Consider the following 23563-nt stretch of genomic DNA (forward strand, 5'->3'; position numbering starts at 1 on the left):
GAGTAGAAGCTATGGCTTCGGCCGAAATAAGTAGTTTTGGTTTAAACTATGTATTTGTATTAAGAAATTCATTGAATATGTTCAAGTTATTAATTAAGAACCCAATAACTTAAAAAATCTAAAATCTCGAACCCACAAGCTTCAATCTTGACTCCACCTCTACAGAATCAGTATTTTTTTCCCGGGATTAAAAAAACATTGCATCTTGTCCACCTATATGTGAGTATAGATACATTCACACGCGCACACAAATATTGCTGTTCATTGAGCATCTTTGTGCCTTCTGAGTTACCAAATGTCATGGGAAACAAAGTACTTGCTTTGTTTCCCTATGCAAGGGGTTGTTGAATCAAAAGAAAAACAGTAGAAAGAGAGAATGGATATAACAAATGTATTATGGCATGTATTTTGGCTAATGGAGTCCATCTCACATAAGTATAAGTATCTTTGTAAAGTGTAGACTTTGTTGGCAATATTCTTTAGACCCAAAAATATTGCATTTTGTGGTGGACATCATTTGCACAAGTTGTATTTTTTCTTTTACACCTAAGAGGCCAAAAAAAATTTGCTTATAAAAGGGAAGGCCATTAGTTCATTTTAGACACACCAACAAGACTTGATTCTTCATTTCTTGTTTCTTCCTTTCCTCCTTTATTAAGAGTATTTTTGTATGAGAGTTAGTGTTGGAAAGCACTTGTGTGAACCCTTTCTTTAGAGTGATCTTGTGAGGTTATTCTCTCAGGGTATTTGGGATTAATTAGAGTGTTTACTCTAATTTTGTACTCTCTTTTGTACTCTTATTGGTATAGTAAAATTGCTCCTCTCCGCTTGTGGACGTAGGTTACACTGACCGAACCACGTTAAATTGGTGTCTTCTTTATCTACTTTAATTACCGTTATTATCAACTTGCATTGTCTTTGTTATTGTCATTATAACATTGTTTGGCTAAATCTCACACTACCCAAGTTCCCGATCCTAACAAATTGGTATCAGAGTCGGATCTAACCGGGTTTGTTTCAGTAGTAGCCAATATGACTTTGACAAAGACTTTTGTTGAGAAATTTGATCGAAGTGCAAACTTCGGAATGTGGCAATTAAAGATTGAAGTTATCCTAATTCAGGATGGCTTAGATTTGGCGTTGCAAGGAAAGGAGAAGAAGCCGGATAAAATAACGGATGAGGAGTTTGCCATCATAGACAAAAATGCAAAAGCACGTATTATTTTGAATCTCTCAAATGAGGTTTTACGTAAAATTTTTGTGGAAACCAGAGCCAAAGGCATGTGGAAAAAATTAAAAACCTTATATATGAAGAGGACGGTGAAAAATAGACTTTACCTGAAGCAGAAGCTTTATACAATTCGTATGGGTGAAGGTACATCTATTCTCTCTCATCTTGACACCTTTGATTTCATTCTTATGGATTTGAGTATTATAGATGTTGAAATTAAAGATGGGGATCAAGCTGTGTTATTACTTTGTTCTCTACCCCCATCTTTTAAGCATATAAGAGATACGATATTTTATGCAAAGGATAATATCTCTTATAAGGATATTAAATATATCTTAAAATCAAAAGAACGGATAGATAGTAATATTACTGGGGAAGCTAGTAGAACTCAAGCGGAAGTTGGCTTGTTTGTTAGGGGCAAATCCGACTCCATATCCAGATACAATAATTTAGAGTGTCGTTATTGTCATAAGAAATGTCACATTATCTGTGAATGCTATAAACTGAAAAATAAAGAAAAGCATAAAGAAAGAAAAAATGAGCACAAAAATACTAACACCGCCGAAGCTAGTGTAGCAACTGATGAGATTGAGGGAACTATATTTTTAGCAACTAAAACTAGTTTCAGATTAGACAATGGGTGGATTTTAGATTCCGGTTATTCATATCATATGTGTCCTAGCAATGACTTATTTTCTACATATGATTTAGTTGCAGGTGGAGTTGTCCAATTGGGTAACAATGTTACTTATAACGTTATTGGAAAAGGTACAATTCTGATCAGAATGCACGATGGTGTGGTGAGAACTCTCACCTATGTTAGATATTTTCCTGAGTTGAAGAAAAAACTCATATCTTTGGGCACTTTAGAATCCTTTGGGTGCAAATTCACTTGTGAAGGTAGAGTTTTGAAAAATTTTCAAGGTGCTCTTGTGATCATGAAAGCACACATATCTAGTTCGTTGTATACTTTATTAGGATCCACTATTATAGGCCCTACTATAGTTTCGGTATCAGACAACTTATCTGATTTTGATGGCATTAAATTTTGACATATGCCCATTGGGGCTTTTTGCGGAGAGGGTGGAGCAAATTTACTATATCAGCCAAAATTAGGCCAAGGTGGAGACTTGTAATATGGCTTATATTTTGGCTAATGGAGTCCATCTCACATAAGCATAAGTATCTTTGCAAAGTGTAGACTTTGTTGGCAATATTCTTTGGGACCCAAAAATATTGTATTTTGTGGTGGACATCATTTGCACAAGTTGTATCTCTTCTTTTACGCCTAAGAGGCCAAAAATTTTTTGCCTATAAAAGGGAAGACCATTAGTTCATTTTAAACACACAAACAAGACTGGAGTCTTCATTTCTTGTTTCTTTCTTTCCTCCTTTATTAAGAGTATTTTTGTATGAGAGTTAGTGTTGGGAAGCACTTGTGTGAACCCTTTCTTTAGAGTGATCTTGTGAGGTTATTCTCTTAGGGTATTTGGGATTAATTAAAGTGTTTACTCTAATTTTGTACTCTTATTGATATAGTGAAATTGCTCTTCTCCGCTTGTGGACGTAGGTTATACTGACTGAACCACGTTAAATTGATGTCTTCTTTATCTACTTTAATTACCGTTATTATCAACTTGCATTGTCTTTGTTATTGTCATTATAACGTTGTTTGGCTAAATCTCGCACTACCCGAGTTCCCGATCCTAACAACAAAGAATAAAAATAAGAATTCACCAATCACCTTATCATATTAGCAGCATCAAATCCAAGAGTGTCATCAAAGAGTTCTTTCATGTATTTCTGCTGCACCAGTTGTCGAAGATCAGTATTGTTGTATATTTCAGGAAGATATGCCTCACCAGGACCATCCTTGTGCTCATCCCAGAGTCCAAGAAACTTTTTGTGAAAGAGGTTCCAAGTCTTTGTTATTGCCTTCAGAATCCAAACTTTATATGACTGAAAACAGAGTGAAACAGTAAGTGCCAAAAACTATGTCAGTGTATTATTGACTTTGCAAATATTGAAGAAAGAAACAAATGTCAAGTCTACCAATCCATAAGCACATTTACATGTCCTCGCTGGCAAAAATCTTATATAGAAAACTAATAAGCTGAGGAACTTATCACCAAAATTAAAGAAAGAAGCAATTGGACGAAGGATGTGAAAGGAAAATAAAGGTGGTTTGTTCTTATTTCTCACTGTTTGTCCATCTCTCTGGTAGGTGTGACCTGTTAACTTTTGTTCACAACCACTGAGAAAACGACCACAACAAAATCTGATCTCTATCAGAATAATCTTATATGCAGATATTCCCTTTTTATACTAAAATCATTATAGAGAAAAGATGCATTCATCAGCATATGAAGGATGATAAAAGGATCTTTCATCTCATGGAAAATAATCCGAAGAAAATTAAAGATTTTAAAAGTCAAGAAACCGAGCTTTAACACTTGAAAATATTACATACTCCGAACAGTTGTCAGCTTGTGAAGATATTTATAAACTCATTGAAATCTCTATATGAATATTTAAATATAAAATCATATCTATGGGGGAAAAAAGCAGCACATGCCTCAACTTCTCCAGATGAATCATATTTTTCCTCCTTGTATGAATATTGGACATCCGACGGACTAAAGGTACCATTGCCGCAACTTCCTACAACAAAATTGGAATTTTAGCGGGTAAGGAGTTGCCTCTAAACCCCCAACATATATATAGTTACTAGTAAAGGACCCAATAAGCATATATTAAATATTAAATATTAATTTTTGGGATTTTCGTATAAATAAACGGATAGATTTATTATTTATTTCCTTTAGTTGGTATACATAAATTATACTAATGATACATGATTATACATATAATATATATATATATATATATGGATTATACATATGCAGTTTTTTTTTGTTAAGAGTTCGTCTTCGAAGAATCCTAAAGTTAATCTTAAATCAGCTAAAATAACTGGGGGGAAAAAATATACTATAATTTTTTTGGTCCCAACTATTACCTGAAAAAATAAATTTTAAAAGGAGCTTGCTTGATGTTCATATTATGCTAATCTTGGTACTAAAGATTCCTTTTTATAACATAAAATATTTGTTACCACCTTAAATACAAAATTCATTTTGAGCAGTTTTAATATATTTTCAGAATAGCGATCACCGATGTTAAGGACTAGAATATCATGCACAAGGAGAAAGAACAAAAAGGGGAACCAAGACCTTTACTATGAAAGAAGAAGATCACAGCAAACGAAACATAGCATAGAAAGGCAAATGTTGGAGTAGATATACCTTGCGGTCATTGGCCTGTTCTGCATGTCCATCTTGGGAAAAGTACGCCAGAATTAGATTTCCAATAAATGCTCCAAAATCAAAACCCATTGGCCCATAGAAAGCAAATTCTGGATCAATTACTTGGGTTGAATCGTGAGTGACCATCAAAGAACCAGTGTGGAGATCGCCATGTACAAGAGCTTGGGCTCTCTCACAAAACCTGCAAAGTACGACATAAAGATTGTCTGTGATTTTCCAGCTAAATCAAACGAAAACAGATAAAAGTCAAGCATATCAATTAGATGCACTATAAAGCGACATCTTCTAGAATCACAACTGTACTTGGATTTAAGCTCAGCAACTTTAATCTTCAAACCATTATCGTTGCGAACTGCCTATGCATCCGCATCAAGATAAGGAGATGTACAGCGATTATATTGTGACACTTTGTAGGGATCCGAGAAAACAACTCGACATTTCCACAAAATTCAGCAACTGCAAAAATGAATAGAGGTCAAAATAAAATAGAAATAGCAGTCATGGCCATGATATAGCTGGCCAGTGGCCATCAAAAATCAAAAGCAAATAGTTTTAATCCGTAATACTGAATTGGTCCAAGGAATGTGCTAACAGAAGCCAATTCATATACGTACACCCTCATAAGATGAAATCCCCTTACGAAGGATGAAGATATATAATTGTATGGTCTCAATTGATTGAGAAAAAATGGTCTCGACGAAAGGAAGAGATCAAGAAAAACAAAGAACGGAAAGAAGCAGACACACGGATAATGAAGAAGAGACAAAATAGAAACTGCAATTAGCTAGAATACCTATCTACACATTGATGGTAGGCTATAATTGCGTATTTTGGTCACTAATTGCACTCTAACTCACCGCACTTTATTAGTGTTTGAGCTTTAAATGGTATTGTTTTGTACTGAGTGTGTGTTTTATACCTTGTAGGAGCGATCCCGAGTTACAATGAGGTTGTGGATCAAATACTTTTTGTGGTTGATCAAATACTTCTTGTGGTTGGCAGACTTCCTACTAGCAAACACCTGCACTACATGGGGATCAATCTGAACCACATTTGTTTCTTCTCTAACAAAGAGGAGGAATCCATTGAGCATGTCATAGCCAATTGTGACAATGCCAAATCTTTTTGGGATAATCTATCCCAAATGAGTCACAATAACCATAGAATCATCACCCTGTTGAGCAAACAGAACAATTGGGGCTGCACCTGATAAAAAGTAAAGCTATTATTTTTTGTACCCATAAAGTTATTACAGAGGAGCTGCTTTATAGCATGAGCAGCAAGCTAATTTAGGAAGGAAATCACTAACGGCTATATACATGATTTTAGGGATTCTCCAATATTCATGGAGTATAGGATCCCAGTAATTCCTCCGTATAATTTTCTAATTTATTCAACACTCTCCCTCAAATTGGTGCATAGATATCTCTAATGCCCAATTTGTCAAGTGAGTTATGGAACACTTTGCTTGGAACTCCTTTTGTGAGAATGTCTGCTAACTGCCCTTCTGACCTTACAAATGATAATCGTATTATTATTGCTTCGAGCTTTTCCTTGATAAAATGCCTGTCTACTTCAACATGTTTTGTCTCATCATGTTGAACTGGATTTTGAGCAATCGCTATAGATGATTTGTTATCACAAAATAAGTTCATTGCTGAATTAGATGAGTAACCAATCTCTGTCAATAGTTCCTTTAGCCAAAGTAATTCACAGAGACCTTTAGCCATACTTCTAAACTCGGCCTATGCACCATAGGATTGCATAGAGATGTTCATAACATGCAACGTAAGACAATAACAATCCTAGGCAAAACTTTTCGTGTTTAAAATTTATTTATATGTCAAATATCGGATCTAAGACGTACCTGGTGAAGAGAGTCTCGTTTTAAATTTCTTCGATAGTGCGAATACTGTATGCGTATCCATACCGAGACTGATCCTTGCTATCAACTCTTTGATCAATGAGATCCCGTGAACAAATTGAATGAAAATATTGTGTTGGAATTTTTCTCAAAAATCTCAAATCAAAGGTAGAAGAACAAGAAATAATTTTCTTGTACTAGTATTTTCTATCTTGGCTTTGTATTGCACTATTACTTTCTCAAAGCAATTTTCTTCTCAAGAATAATTCTCTTTGTTTTTACAATATGTATAAGATCTATATCACCCTAATTCTTAATTAGGTTTCACACACACACACACACACACACACACACATATATATATATATATATATATATATATATATATATATATATATATATATATATATATATATATATATATATATATATATATATATATATATATATATACACACATAATTTTCATTGGAAAATACAAATCACATGCTTTATGGTAAATATTTAAAAAAATATGTAACTAATTTATGGAATTCATTTCTAAATTGAATTCTACAACTTAGTCATACTTTTAAAATAAAAATATGTAATTCATTTATGGAATTCAATTATAAATTGAATTCTATAACTTAGATAATATTTTAAAATAAAAACATGTAACTCATTTATGGAATTCAATTCTAAATTGAATTCTATAACTTAGTCAATATTTTAAAATAAAAACATGTAACTCATTTATGTAATTCAATTTAAAAATGAATTCTACAAATTAGTCAACATTTTAAAATAAAAACATGTAACTCATTTATGAATTTCTAAATTGAATTCTACAATTTAGTCATACTTTTAAAATAAAAACATGTAACTCATTTGTGGAATTCAATTCTAAATTGAATTCTACAAATATTAATTATAATTACCAAGTGCATATATATATATATATATATATCAACCAAGAGATGTAATTTAATTTTCTTATTTAAAATAGAAAACTTCAACTTGTCCACAATATTAATTATATTCTCTGTGCTAGCAAAGAATATAATAATATTTTATTTGAACTAATAACTAAATTTATTTGACTAATTAAATTCTTTAATTTAATTATCAAATAATAAAGTAATTAATCATTTAGCAAAGATCAGAATACTCTTTAGTGTGTGACCCCATAGGTTCAATACTAAACCGGTAGTAAATTGATCACATCAATATACTAATCAAGGGTGGCGTCTAGCAACACTGCTTAACGACCAGTTAGCATGAAGTATACAATTTACTCTCAAGAGCTTGTAAAAGAATAATGTATTAATTCCTTCTGTCCTTATAGCTCTAGGTCACCCTAGGATATGGTTCAACTGTCAAATCCTAATAGGCGGCCAACTATGTGTTCATGTAAAAAATAATCGACCATTGAATGACCTAAGAAACTCTTTTATTCTTTCATTCAATCGCCGTGGCCAAGGTCTTAATTTGGTCAGTTATAATTTATGACAACATGGAGCTTAAGCTCATTACCAAGAGTTGACAGATTTCATCTTGATCAATCACTAATTCTACAAGTATTTAATCGTACCTAATATCCTTTCAACTATCACCCTAGGGCCATAGGTGTCTAGTATCAAAGCACAATAAATAACTTGTCAATTACTATGATGATATCAGGTCAAAGAAAACTCTTACATCACATTTTTCAAGAGAATATCCTATTGACAGTTTATGGTAATTCTAACCATTAAGAATTATCCAATGAATCGGTTCAATGATCATATCTCTATATGCATCATCTATTTATATTATTTAGTTAATGAGATCAACTAATCTTTATCCCATAAAGACGATCACATAAATATTGATCTAACCGGATTACTAATGTCCAAATTAATAATCTTACGATCAAGAACAAAATTTAGATTAAATTATATGAGACTTTACTCTCATTATCATGATCACCATCACGATGACAAGTCTCAAAATTTAATCAAGGACCTTATTAAATTAATCAAGCAATTAATAATAAATATGATAAACGAATATCAAATGCCATATATTTTTATATCAAATAACATTCACAAAAATATATTCAAATCATCAAATATGAGATTGGATCAAATGCATATATAATATATCCCTAACAGATAGAGCAACTACCTTCAGCTTCTTGCTTCTCCAAGTGACTAAATTTCCTCCTACAAAAGTAAAGTATCCTGTTGTAGACTTTCTGTCTGCAATACTCCCAGCCTAGTCTGCATCTGTATAACCAGCAATATCTAAGTGATTGTGTTTTCTAAATATGATTCCTTTCCCAGGTGATGCCTTCAAATATTGTAGTATTCGGATCACAGCGTTCATATGATCTTCACTCGGATTTTGCATGAAATGACTGACTAGATTCTCAGCATAGGCAATATCTGGTCTTGTATGCGATAAGTAGATTAGTTTTCCGACAAGTCGTTGGTACCTCTCTTTATTTGTCGGGGTCTGATTAGGATGTTCTTTTAGTCCATGGTTTTGGACTATAGGGGTGTCGGCTGGCTTACATTCAAGCATTCCTGTTTCGGCTAATAAGTCAAGAACATATTTCCGTTGTGACAAAAAAATTCCTTGGCCAGATCGGATTACTTCTATTCCAAGAAAATATTTTAACCCTCCAAGATTCTTCATTTCAAACTCTGATGCAAGGTACTTTTGCAGGTTTGAGATTTCCTCTTTATCATTCCCTGTGATTATCATATCATCTACGTAGATTATTAAGGCTGTCACCATTCCTTCTCGATGCTTTAAGAACAAGGTATGATCGGTATTGCTTTGTTTAAAATCACGGCTCTTCATGGCTAAGCTAAAGCGCCCAAACCATGCCCTTGGTGATTGTTTCAAACCACATAGTGCCTTTTGTAGCTTGCATACTGTTCTGGGTAGGGAAGTAGTATATCCTGGTGGAATATCCATATAGACTTCTTGTTTGAGGTATCCATGTAGAAAAGGATTTTTCACATCAAACTGGTGCAGTGGCCAATTCAAATTTGCTGCAAGAGACAATAGCACCCTAACTGTATTTAGCTTTGCAACCGGCGAGAAGGTTTCCTTATAGTCCACACCATAGGATTGAGTGTATCCCTTTACTACAAGTCTTGCTTTATACCGATTTATTGATCCATCTGCATTGTATTTAATGGAAAACACCCATTTGCATCCCACCACTCTTTTTCCTTCAGGTAGTGATACTATTTTCCATGTATTCATGTTCTCCAGTGCCGTCATTTCTTCATTTATCGCTTGAATCCACTTCGAGTCATTTAATGCCTCATGTATTGTGGTTGGAGTATGTTCAGAAGACAACTTGTGCACACAAGCTTTTAGGGGCTGTGACAATTTCGTAGTACACACGTAGTTGGCAATGGGATACTTTCTTTTCTTTTTTTCACAATCTGGAGAAAAGCGACTTGGTGGTTTGCCACGATTGTGCCTGAAAGGTAATTGGAAACCAGTAGATTCATTAGTAGTGTAATCAAGACGAGAATTTAGAGATTGTACCTCAGAGTTGTTTGGTGCTAAATCATGATGGAGGAGAAGTTGTTCTTCTTCGGCAGGTTGGTTCTCCTCACTCTGTTTATCCTCACTTGAATGCTCTTGATCACTCATCGAGTCACTGCAATTTTTTTTTCTTCGGTTGTTGTCACCCTAGGTTCTGTCACTTGAGTACTGTCATCTAGCGGATACCTTGTTGTTTCTTGTGATGACAGTTCAGTTTCATTGGATTACATCTTCCACTTTGTATTATTTTCATTGTCTTGTAGACGGGTTGCATCTTCAAATACTGGCCAGCTTTCCCATATATTTTTCTCTTCATACAACAACTCCCCCTGAAGAGAAGAATTGCAATTTGATTTAGAAAAAAAACATTTCAGATTCGCATCCATGGTGGTATAATGGTTTCCAGTCGTAGGATCATAACAGCGATAGCCTTTCTAACAGTAACTAAGGTCCACCAAACTACGTAGAGAACCAGGTTCTCTATAAGTTCCCACAAAACGCACGCACACACCAGTAAGTAAATGACACAATGAAATTTTACATAGAAAACTCCCAGCTCACGGGATTAAAAACCACGATCTACCCTTGTAGGATTTCAACTTCAATACTGAGCAAACTTTAGATTATAACTTATGTAACTTAGGAATTAACATCTTAATCCCTCGCTAACTTGTAACAACTCTATTACAAGCCACTTTATAATAACTCTATTAAAAAGACTTACAACTCGACTAACTCTAGTCAATGACACAAACACAAGGCTTATGATTTTACAAAGATTTCCTACACAATGCTTCTAACTAAGCTAAGTAGAAATTATAAGTAAAGTGCTTTAACAAATGTGCAGCACAACTAGGGACATGTAATGACTCATTACATGAAACTCGTCCTTCGTTATGTTGTTTTTTGTTCTTGATGCCCTTGGGAATCACTTGCAAGATTGACACAGATTTTCGAGAATGCTTGATCGATTCTTAAATGTGCAAGTGTTTTGTATTACCTTGTTTGATGTTAATAACTCATTTGTGACATCACTTGAATGATGCAAGCAAGTTAGGTAAAGGGCATTCTCCGTAAAGTTGACTGATGCACACTCTTATGTGTGCAGACAACAACTTTACAGTTGTAGGGAATTGACTGGGTACGGTCACCAGGGGAACTGATGACCATCTGTTTCCCTTGTTGTTTTTTTGTCGTATGAAGAGTTGATTTACATCTCCAGCTTGAGACTTGTTATTCCCACGTACTTGAGGGTGTGTATTAGATTCCTTATCTGGTTTTTGTCATTAAATTTGTTAGATCATCAAAACATTACAAGGTACGTATAACCTATCACTTTCTTATTGTCTCCATACCCCAGAAAAATGCATCTAACAGCACAAGGATCAAGTTTAGTTCGATGTCTTTGTTAATATGTACAAATGCTACGCATCCAAATATCCGAGGAGGAAGCATCAAGACTGAAGGTAATGACACGTGATGAGAAAGAACTTGTAATGGGGTCTCAAAATTCAAGATACGAGATGGCATTCTGTTGAGCAGGTATACATAGGCCACAACTGCATCTATCCAATATTTTTGTGGTGCATGAGCTGCTGTCAAGAGTACACGAGTCGTTTCAAAAATGTGTCTATTCTTACGTTATGCAACACCATTTTGTTGTGGTGTATGAGAGCATGAAGTTTCATGACGCAAGCCGCATTCCTGAAAATATTGTCGCATTTCATTGTTATTGTATTCCCCGCCATTATCAAAACGAAGAATCTGAATATCAGCGGAATATTAAATTTTGATCAAGTTATGAAAAGAGCGAAAAACAGCAAATACTTCACTTTTATTCTTAATCAAATAAAGCCAAGTCATGCGTGTGCAATCATCTACAAATATCACAAACCATCTAATACCAGAGGAGACTGTGATAGGTGATGGTCCCCATACATCAGAGTGGATAATCATGAAAGGTTTCTCGCATTTTTTAAAACTAACAGGATATGGAACACGGTGACTCTTGGCCATAATACAAGTTTCGCAACAAAATGAAGATTCATGTAATTGTGAAAACAAACTTGGAAAAAGATACTTCAAGTATGAGAAAGATAGATGTCCTAATCGATAGTGCCATAACCAAATGCTTGTGCAGTGTTTGTTTCCGCAACACTAAGATCATCCCTGTAATATAATCCATTTCTTTTAGTACCACGACCAATAATCTTCTTGGTGAGAAGATCCTGGAAAAGGAAAAACTTTTGAAACATTAGTGCGCAACAGTTTAATTCTTCAGTAACTTGGCCAATAGATAAAAGCTTATTAGAAAGAGATGGAACTAATAAAGTATTTGAAAGAGAAAAGGATGGTAAAAGTGCCACTTTTCCAGCCCCTATAACTGGATATGTTACTCCATTGGCGTTAACAATGAATGACCGCCTTTGTTCGCTTCTTTCAACAAAATCCTGCGAATCAAATGTCATATGGTCAGTAGCTGCGGAGCAACTTTGATTACCTGGGATATGAAACGCTTCTGTTTTGTTCGCGATAGCTGGTACTGTTTTCTGTGGTATGAGTGACAATTGTTGCTCGGTGGATCCAGCGGCAGAGTGATCTGCTTTGTTCATAAGAGCGGATCGACCAACATCGTGTTTCTTTTTTGCTTTGAGATCATGCCACCAATCTGGATATCCATGTAGCTTGAAGCAACCATTCCTGCTGTGTTTTGTATTTCCACAATGTGTGCAACCCCCTTCTTCTACCTGTGATCTTTTTGTTGATGTATTTGGTTTCCCATCAGGTACTAGCTGAAATGAGGTTTGTCGTTGTGACTTTTGTCCTCTTGAGACCATAGCTACCCCATTCACAGTGTCTCCTTTTGTTAGCATAACAGATTGCCTTAAATCCTCTCGGCGAACGTGAGCATATGTTTGTTCTACCGTAGGAAATGATTGGAGTTGAAGTACATCTCCTCGGATTTTATCAAGTCGATCATCAAGCCCATCTAAAAAAGTATAAACTCGATCTTCCTGTAAAATAGAGTTATATATATATTTTAATATCAGATTCACATCCCATTGGGTTGGGACGACGAAAATCAATCTCTCTCCACAAGCCTTGAAGGTTATTATAGTATATATGCTTCGATGGATCATCCTCCTTGTCTCAGCCTTGTTACCTTTCTCTTGAGGTCATAGACTTGTGATGTATCAGTTCCATCAAAATAGGTTGTAGCAATGGCATCCCAAACTGCTTTTGCGGTTGGAAATCGGATGTAGTTGCTTATGAGAATTGGTTCCATAGAGTTGATTAGCCAGCCCTTTACTATTACGTTTCGGATCTGACTCATGTGGTTGTGGTAAATCGCCATTTATGTATCCCAATTTGTCTTTGCCTGAGATATACATCTCCACAACTTGGGACCAAAGTCCATAGTTAGTATCATTAAGCTTGATACCGTTCGGTGCAGCAAGTGATTCATGGGTTGTTGCTGCTGGTGTTTGGGTGATCAATTGAGATAGTCTAGACGTGATGTCTGCAAGTATAGAGTCTTGCACTGCAGTTTGGGAATTTCCTGTTGAAGGAGTTTGATCCCCCTTACTTTTTCTTTCTGCAATTCTACAGAGAGATATGATAAGGTTCTAGGTTTTTTTGTTTTTTTCTTTCTGATACCATGATAAAAAGTAAAACTATTATTTTTTGTACCCATAAAGTTATTACAGAGGAGCTGCTTTATAGCATGAACAGCAAGCTAATTTAGGAAGGAAATCACTAACGGCTATATAAATGATTTTAGGGATTCTCCAATATTCATGGAGTACAGGATCCCAGTAATTCCTCCGTATAATCTTCTAACTTATTCAATAGCACCACCAACATAATCCACAAAAAAATAAAGTTCAGCAACCTCCCCAAATGGGGAGAGTTGATCCCATTCTGCCTATGGGAGATTTGGCTCACTAGATATAGCAATTGTTTAAATGGGAAAAGAGAGCCAGTCTCCTTTAAAAACGCCATAGCTAAAGCTGTTGAATTCATTCATGTGGCTTGAGGATGCACTAACATACGTAGCACTATTATACAAATTAAGTGGCATCTAACGAGGAGAGGCTACTATAAGCTCAACACAGATGGTGCAACTCTCCAAAAGGTGTTTATAGGATGATTAGGGGGAGTAATAAGGAACAACAATGGGGATTGGGTGATGGGATTCAAGGAGAAATAAACTACACCAACACTCTCCACTATGAACTGACAGCTCTTATGCAGGGACTAAGAATGGCAGTCTCAAACAACTTCATGCCTTTGGAAGTTAACATCGATTCAACTGAGGTAATACACTGTATCAATAAAGGCAACCTAATTTATGAAACTATTATATGTGAATGCAGGTCACTTCTAACAGCATTGGGGAATCCTCAAGTAAATCACAACTACAAAGAAGTAGGGTGGCGGACAAGCTGGCCAAGGAAGCAGGCAAGATAACATAAACAAATTTTTTGGTATTTTTTCCTGTGTTTGTCAATGAAACAATATGGGCATACATCCTAAGAACTATTTTTGAAAAAAAATACAAGGGGTTGTAATATTTCTAATGTAGTAATATACTACACTCTTGTTGTGGATAGTGATATTTCTCCACATGCTTCTGTTGTAACAAACAGTCAAGTAATTAGCTAATCTTCTCAAAGGATTACGCGATCACAGCACGTTTTCTGGATTATTGTAATGGCTTGAAAAATGGATTAGTGGCTGAGCTGAATAAGAAGATGAAAACTGGCTACAGTAACAATTTCTTCGTTGAATTGCTTCGGAAGACACCTGACAATCTTTTTGCTGATTATAAGGCTAAGTATAAAACTGCTTAATTAATTAAGGCTTCTCAGATTACATGTACATGAAGTAATATGACAGAAGATGTATGAGATCAGAAACGGAATAATGCTAATGGTAATCTATATCTATATTATATTAAAAGTACCAAGACTCTTAGTGAAATGTGTTCGCCTTTTTTACTCTTTAAATATAGATTTCACACTAGGCAAAATAGTCATTTAATTATATTTTCCTAATATTTAGGATTTTAATTTCAATTCAACTAAAAGTTTACTCATTAAATTTTTAAGCTCTAATATTTAGGACTTTAAAATCAAGAAAATTTTACGTTACCAAAAATCCTTGGCTTCCTAAATTTCATATTAAAATTTGCTATTTGTACGCGACCATATAGAATACCTACACGAAGAACAATTTCTTCAAAAGAAACATAACATACACAATTAGCACTTTACAAAATCCATGCAGTACGTTGCTGTAATACATACTGCTTTATACCAAACTAGAATTATTTATGAAGTAGACAAGCTTTTTCCATATTCTTTCAAATTAAAGTTTAGCTGATATAAATATATCTTTCGTCCTTATTCATTATTACATACAAAAATGTCAATATATATTCTTAAATACTGTTAAATATGAATAATCTCATTATATACCATTATTAAAACTCTAAATTGTATAAGTACTTACGCGAGGACACTTCATAATTTCAGGTCAAGTTCAAAAAATATAATTTTAGAGAAGATGAATAGATATTATTATTATTATTATTATTATATAACTTTATCATAATTGTTTTATATATCAAGCATATTCTACTAATTAACCCACGAGGGACAACCAGATAACTTTAGAAATTGGAGGCAAAATCAATAAGGGATCTAAGATATGTGGTGCAGGATTTATTCCTTTATTAAGTGATATACACGCACCATAAGTTTTACTTATATATCTTTTTTATTAATCTATATCTATATTATATTAAAAGCACGAAGGCCCTTAGCGAAATGTCGTTCGCCTATTTTACCCTTTAAAAATAGATTTCACATGGGATAAAATAGTAATTTATTTATTTTTCTAATATTTAGACATAGTCAGTTAATTATTTTCCTAATATTTAAGATTTCGAAATCAACTAAATTTTATATATTAAATTCTTCCTTATTAAACTAAGAGTACGTAATATAGCATTTTTCGTTTTCTTCATCAAGGGACTTCCACTATTGAAATTTACTTTTGGACCTTCTTTTTTCTCCCTCAACTCTATTCTTTTACGGTGTATTTATATAAATTTATCTTCATTCGTTTGTTTTTTGTTTGAGTATTTTTTTAAAATCTATAATCAAGATTAGTTGCATCTAATTCAGTTTCACATATCTTCGGTATCATTCTTCATGCGTCCTATTTTAATCCTACAAGAGAGGATAAAGTGCCGGACAAGATTAGTTTTGAGATAAAGAATCTATGTTAGTTTTGAGGTAAAGAATCTATAACTCATTTTCATTATTCTAGATATAATTTTTATATTTTTTTTCAAATATTATTCTTGCACTTTTTGGCAATTGTTTCCAATATAAAGAGAGCATTGTTATATATTTAAATATCTTTTTACTGGAAATTTTATTTTTAATTCCTAAAGTTTCGTAAGATTGGAAAATAATAGGAGAGTACTGCTTTTCTAGATAAACGAAGAATGAAATTTTAGCAAACATGAGCAATCTTCCTAAATATTATTGCCTGAATTTTCTAGAAAATGAAAAGAGATGACAATTTAAACAGTTAAACAATTAGTTATGGTGTTTGGATTTCAAAATAATTAATCATTAAATTTCTGAAATTTTAAAAATGATAATTCCTTTATCCAAAGCAAAGAGGTTTCTTCTTACCCAAAAATCATAAAAAAATTTACGGGTACAGCATTCTCCTAATTGTCTCACACAAAATGAAAGTCTGAATCACCATTCTTTATTCCAACAACTATGAGTTTCTAATTTCATGACAAAATAATTTATTATACCCGAGAGATACAAAAGAATGGTGTACACTTAACTGAATAGGATTAACATTTGTTATTCTAAAGAATTTATACTTTTTTCTTAAAAAAATAATTATTCATTAATATAGGGTACATGCGCAACACGCATACGCTAAGACTAGTGTGTATAATAGGATTTTAATGCTTCTCCATCCCTTAATTAGAAGTTAAAAGTTCTAGACGTGTGAATGAATGTTTTTATAAGAAGCATTTTATTCCATAAAAAATTGCCTTTTACGGACAAATTTGAATTAGTCGTATCAATATGCTTCAATTTAATATCAAAGCAAATACCCATATGCTTCACTTAATGTACACTATTCTCTTTTTAATTTGTGACGAAAAATTAATACCTTTCTATAGTTTAAATTTTTAAATTTAACTTTTATTTAATCTCTAATGAGATGCTCTTATAGTTGTAATCATATCATGGCGTGTTTAAATTCACAAATTACAATAATACTTTTAATATGTGACAAAAGTTTTTTTTTCTTTATTAGACTTCATGCCGATCAAATATTGACACATAAATAGAAGTGGATCAAGTTAATAATTGTCACGACCCGAAATTCCCACCTTTGGATCGTGATGGCGCCTAACATTTCACTTGCTAGGCAAGCCAACATTAGAACAATATTATCAATTTTTAAAATAATTTTTTAAAAATTTATTAATAACAAAGAAATAAATGCGGAAGTAAGGTCTGAAATATAGTGAATAATCCATAAAAATAATGGTGTCTAAATACAATCCCAGAATTGGTATCACAGGTGCACGAGCTTTTAGAATAATACAAATAAGGGTCTGAATAAAATAAAGCTGCCTGAAAATAAACACGCAACTAAATTAAAGTAGATGTGGACTTCAGAACTGCGGACGTCGTGCAGTTATACCTCAAGTCTCCTCTGAGTAGCTGAAATCCGAGCAAGTCTATGGTACGCCGCTGGGACCAACTCCAAAATCTTCACAATAAGTGCATAGTGTATATCAGTACAACTGACCCCATGTACTGGTAAGTGTTGAGCCTAACCTCGACGAAGTAGTGACGAGGCTAAGACGGGTCACTTACATTACCAGTACGCAATATTAGTAACAACAACAATAATAGAAATAAATTATGTAAATCATTTATAATAATTGAAGCCAATTCAGCAGTCATAACTAATTATCATTTCCATCAATTCTGTTTTAGCGTGCAACCCGCTCTCACAATATATTTACATTCAATTCTGTTGCAGCGTGCAACCCGCTCTCACAATATATTCATTTTCAATCCTCTCATATAATTATTTTGAATCAAGTATATATATTGACTTTTAAATAAGTCTATTGCGGCGTGCAATCCGATATCCCAAATATTGACTTTTAAATAAGTCTATTGCGGCGTGCAATCCGATCCCCCAAATATTGACTTTTAATAAGTCTGTTGCGGCGTGCAACCCGATCTTCCAATATGGACTTTTTAATAAATCTATTGCGGCGTGCAACCCGATCCTCCAATATGGACTTTTTAATAAGTCTGTTGCGATGTGCAACCCGATCCTCCAATATATCCATTTACCAATTCTTATAGAAGAAATTTTCCAAATAAATGCAACAATTAATATAAAATAATAAGACAACAAGCATACAATAATTATGATTTAATTATGAAACAAATAATTAATTAGACGACGTATAGACACTCATCACCTCGCCTATACGTCGTTCACATGCATTTCACATAACAAATAGTTTAAGGGTTCTATTCCATCAAATCAAGGTTAACCACGACACTTACCTCGCTTTGCAAATTCCAATCAATTACTCGACCATAATTTTTCCTTTTAAATTTGTCTCCAAAAGTTTCAAATCTATTCACAAATAATTCAATATACTCAATACGAATCGTAGGAATTAATTCCATATGAATTTACTAATTTTCTGGATAAAAATCCAAAATTTATTTAAATATTCGACAGTGGGACCCACGTCTCAAATCCCAAAAAATACTCGCGAAATCCGAATACCAATTCCGAGACGAGTCCAACCATACAAAATTGTCCAGTTCTGATATCTAATGGACCTTCAAATCTTAAATTTTCGTTTTCTGAAAATTTTTATAAAAATCTGATTTTTCTTCTATAAATTCGCGGATTCATGATATAAATGAGTATGGAATCATGACATATAAATAATATAGGATAAGGAACACTTACCCTAATTTTTTTCAGTAAAAATCACCCAAATTTACGCCTTAACCGAGCTCAAAATGACCAAAATATGAAAATAATATCGGACTCAAAACGGCACCTGGGCTCGCACATGCGATCTCGCATCTGCGAGAAAAATCTCGCATATGCAAAATGAGGCTACCAGGCGAGGCTTCGCATCTGCAGAGGACAAATACGCACCTGCGCTGCCTTCCGCTTCTGCGATTGTCAAGTCCGCTTCTGCGGACGCGCGGGTGCGTGCAAGTTTCCGTACCTGCGGACCTTTGCCCAGCCTGCCCAGGCCGCTTCTGCGATGGAAGGCTCGCTTTTGCGAGCTCGCACCTGCGGTCAAAAATCCCCAAGTGCGATTACAACAGAAGGCAAAATTTTAGATTTTGCTTAAGTCCAATTCTTGTTCCGATTTCGATTCGAGTCACACTCGGGGTACTCGGGACCACATGTGAATATACCAACAAGTCCCGTAACATAATATGGACTTACTCGGGGTCTAATATCACGTCAAACAATGCTGAAATTATAATTTACAGCCCGATTCGAACTTTTGAGTTTTAAACTTTTCCATTTGCAAATCTTGTGCCAAAACATATTAAATGAATTCGGAATGATTTTAAATTTGGCACACAAGTCATAAATGACATAACGGAGCTATTCAAATTTCCAGAATCGGATTCTGGCTTCGATATCAAAAAGCCAATCACGTGGTCAAACTTGAAAATCTTTAGCCTTTGAATTACTAGTTTCGTTAAATGGTCATAACTTGAGCTAGGAACCTCTAAATTAAGTTCTGGGCATACGCCCAAGTCCCAAATCATGATACGGAGCTACTAAAACTGTCAAAATACTGATCCGGGTCCGTTTGCTCACAATGTTGACCAAAGTCAACTCAATTAAATTTTAAGGCTCTATTTCACAGTTTAATCTATTTTTCACATAAAAACTTTTCGGAAAATTTTACGGACTGTACACGCAAGTCGAGGAATGATAATTAGTGCTTTTTGAGGTCTTAGAACACAGAATTACTTATTAAATTTAAAGATGACATTTTGGGTCATCACAATAATAAATTAATAATAATAATATTAATAATAATAATAATAATAATAATAATAATCTATACTATATTAAAAGTACGAACGCCCTTAGAGAAATGTCGTTCGCCTTTTTTATTACCCTTTAAAAATAGAGTTCATACTGGACAAAATAGTCATTTATTTATTTTTCTAATATTTAGGAAAAGTCATTTAACTATTTTCCTTATATTTATCACTTTGAAATCGGTTAAGAATCTAAAATTTTGCTTATTAAACCTTTTCTTATTTATACAACCTAATAATTATTAATTTAAATCAAATAAAACTCTTCTAGAAACATAGATTTTATAGAAAATCACCATATAAAGCCAATGCAAAGCTTAACAGAAACGGTAAACCCAACCAAAAATAAGCTTTTGCCGAACACCCATTCCAGGTAATGTCCTTCATCCTATGAAATTCTCTCTCAAAACATTGATTCTATGTATTTTTTTCTTTTGTGGTAGTTTCATGTATTTCAAGAATGAACGACTTGTATGATATAATTAATATTGAATATTTTAGAAAAGTATTGTTGCTAATTATTATTTTTTAAGCTAGATGTAGATGCTGGCATGTGATGATGTGTAACTTCAAGTTATACTATAGCTTCAAAAATCTCAAAGCTATAACTCGGGTTTATGTCAACACCCAAAATCTGACCTGTCGTAATGACACATATCTCAATACTAGGCAAGCCGATAACATCAATAACCCCTGATTTCCTTTAAGTTTGAAAAATATAATATTTAAATATAATACAAAATCTCACAAATACTGATATGAACACTCCCCAAAATCTGGTGTCACTGAGTATATGAGCATCTAATATGAATACAAGTCTGGAAAATACGGTCTATGATAATCTGAGGCCAAATACAGTAACAAGGAGATAGGAAAAGAGAGACAAGGTCTGGGAAATACGGCAGCTACCTTTGAATCTCTGGACAATCAACCGTGCGAGAGAATCAACACCCGCTATGTCCGGGAACACCTGAATCTGCACATGAAGTGCAGGGTGTAGTATGAGTACAACCAACTCAGCAAGTAACAATAATAACTAAGGAACTGAAGATAATGACGAGCTATAGAGTTACAATTCATTTTTAGTAATTCCAGCAGAGAGTAGACATGTTTTCAATTCTAAACGTTTAAGTCAAATCAATTTTATATAGTTCAAGTTCATGTGATCTGGATATAAAATCTTTCAGAAAATTTCACAACAATGACAGATAGTAACTAAGTGCAATAACAAATGAAAAGCAAGTACAGCCTCTCAGGCAACAGATACTCAACTCGTCACGATAGCTCAACCACTCGGCTCTCAGCCCTCAGCACTCACACTCAATGGGTACCTGTGTTCACTAAGGGTGTACAGACTTCGGAGGGGCTCCTACAACCCAAGCGTTATAATCTGCACGGCCAACTCACGTGCTGCACGGATAACTCACGTGCCATAGTATCAATATCTAAATCCGCACGGCCAACTCACATGCTGCACGGACAACTCACGTGCTATAGTATCAATATCTGAATCCGCACAACCAACTCATGTGTTGCACAGACAACTCGCGTGCTATAGTATCAATATCTCACAAACAGGCCCTCGGCCTCACTCAGTCATAAATCTCTCCAGTCTCTCGGGCTCTCAATAATCATGAAATCAGCCCAAACAACAATGATATGATGCATCCATAATGAACAATAGAGACTGAGATAAAATAAACAAGTAAACTGTGACTGAGTACCAAACAATAATTTAGCAAATAATTCAACACGTACACGACCTCTGTGGGTCCCAGCAGTACCAACATATAGCCTAAACATGATTTCTAACATGTCTTACAGTCAAATTTCCACAACACATAGAGAGCATATAGCTAACAACAAATTATTCAACTTTACAGTTTTATGGGTCGGACCAAATTATTCAACTTTATTCCGCTATGCCCTTGCCATGAGAATTGGTCTCTGAAAGCCTCAAATCTAGTCACAAATAATTCGTTTCAATCAATAAAATTTATTGGAATTAATTCCATAAGAAAATACTAATTTTCCATAAAAATCCAAAATTTAGCTCAAAAATCGCGTCTCGGAACCCGACAAAAGTTACAAAATTCGAAAGCCCATTCAACCACTAGTCTACCCATACCAATTTTACCAAAATTCGACCTCAACTCAAACCTCAAATCTACAAATCTTATTTCCAAATTTCTAGGTTCAAATCTCTTATTTACACCTCAAAAACATGTAATCTAGTCGGATTATTCGATGATAATTCAATATTATGGAGTAAAAATGATCACAAGGGACTTACCTCAAGTTTTCCTTGAAAAGCTATCAAAAATCACCTCTCCTCAAGCGCCAATTTGCCAAAAATGGCGAATGGGACAAAGTCACATGCTTTATAATTCTGCCCAGACAGCCTCGGTCCTACCTCGATCTTGGCCTTCGATCGTGGTCCTCAATCCTGGGCCTCGATTCTGAACCTCGATCCTGGCCCTCGACCCTGGCCTTCGATCATGGCTTCGATCCTGGTCCTCGACCCTGCCTTTGATCGTTGCCCTTGACCATGGGCTCAATCGTGGCTTGATTCTGGCTCGATTCTGGGCTCGAATCTGGGCTCAATTTCTGGCAGAAGGAATTTCTAGCACAAGGAAATTGCAGCAGTTGTTGTAGTTCAATTTTTGATTCGTTAACCATCCAAAACTCACCCGATCCCCTCGGGACCTCAACCAAGTATACCAACAAGTCCTAAAATATCATACGAACTTAGTCGAACCCTCAAATCTGCTCAAACAATGCTAAAACCATGAATTACACCCCAATTCAAGCCTAATGAACTTTGAAAATTCTAATTTCTACCAATGACTCCGGAACCAATCAAATCACGTCCGATTGACCTCAAATTTTGCATACACGTCATAAATGACATAATGGAGGTATTCCAATTTTCAGAATTGGATTCCGACCCCGATATCAAAAAGTTAACCCCCTCCCCCTGGTCAAACTTCCCAAAAATTAAACTTTTGACATTTCAAGCCTAATTCTATCACGGACCTCCAAATAATTTTTTGGACACGCTCCTAAGTCTAAAAGCAGCATACGGATCATTAAAATTCAAATCCAAGGTCATTTACACATCCATATCGGTTCAACCTTTCTAACTTGAATTTTTAATTATGAGACTAAGTGTCTCATTTCATTCTGAATTCCTTCCGGACCCGAACCAACTAACCCGGTAAGTCATAAAATAACTATAAATCATAAATTGAGTAGTAAATGGGGGAATAGGGTTATAATACTCAAAACGACCAACCGTTTCATTACATTCTCCCCCTCTTAAACAAACGTTCGTCCTCGAACGGCTTTAGAATAATACTTGGAGTCTCAAATAAGGGTGGATATTTTCTCCGCATCTCCTGATCAATCTCCCAAGTAGCGATCTCCGGCTGGATGGCCTCTCCACTGC

At 34.5% G+C, this 23563-nt stretch overlaps 1 protein-coding gene and 1 pseudogene across 1 annotated transcript; one reads left to right on the plus strand and one right to left on the minus strand.

The window, feature by feature from the left end:
• Positions 1 to 2971: 2971 nt before the first annotated feature.
• Positions 2972 to 6284, minus strand: LOC138906751 (methylthioribose kinase-like; annotated as a pseudogene).
• A 7811-nt stretch (positions 6285 to 14095) lies between these two features.
• Positions 14096 to 14802, plus strand: LOC104109648 (uncharacterized). Its single transcript, XM_009619029.1, has 3 exons — positions 14096 to 14266; positions 14326 to 14410; positions 14684 to 14802. The coding sequence occupies exons 1-3, from the start codon at positions 14096 to 14098 to the stop codon at positions 14800 to 14802; spliced, it is 375 nt and encodes a 124-aa protein (XP_009617324.1).
• The last annotated feature ends 8761 nt before the right edge of the window (positions 14803 to 23563 follow it).

This window comes from Nicotiana tomentosiformis, chromosome 1 (genome assembly GCF_000390325.3).
Source record: "Nicotiana tomentosiformis chromosome 1, ASM39032v3, whole genome shotgun sequence".
Taxonomy (NCBI): Eukaryota; Viridiplantae; Streptophyta; class Magnoliopsida; order Solanales; family Solanaceae; genus Nicotiana; species Nicotiana tomentosiformis.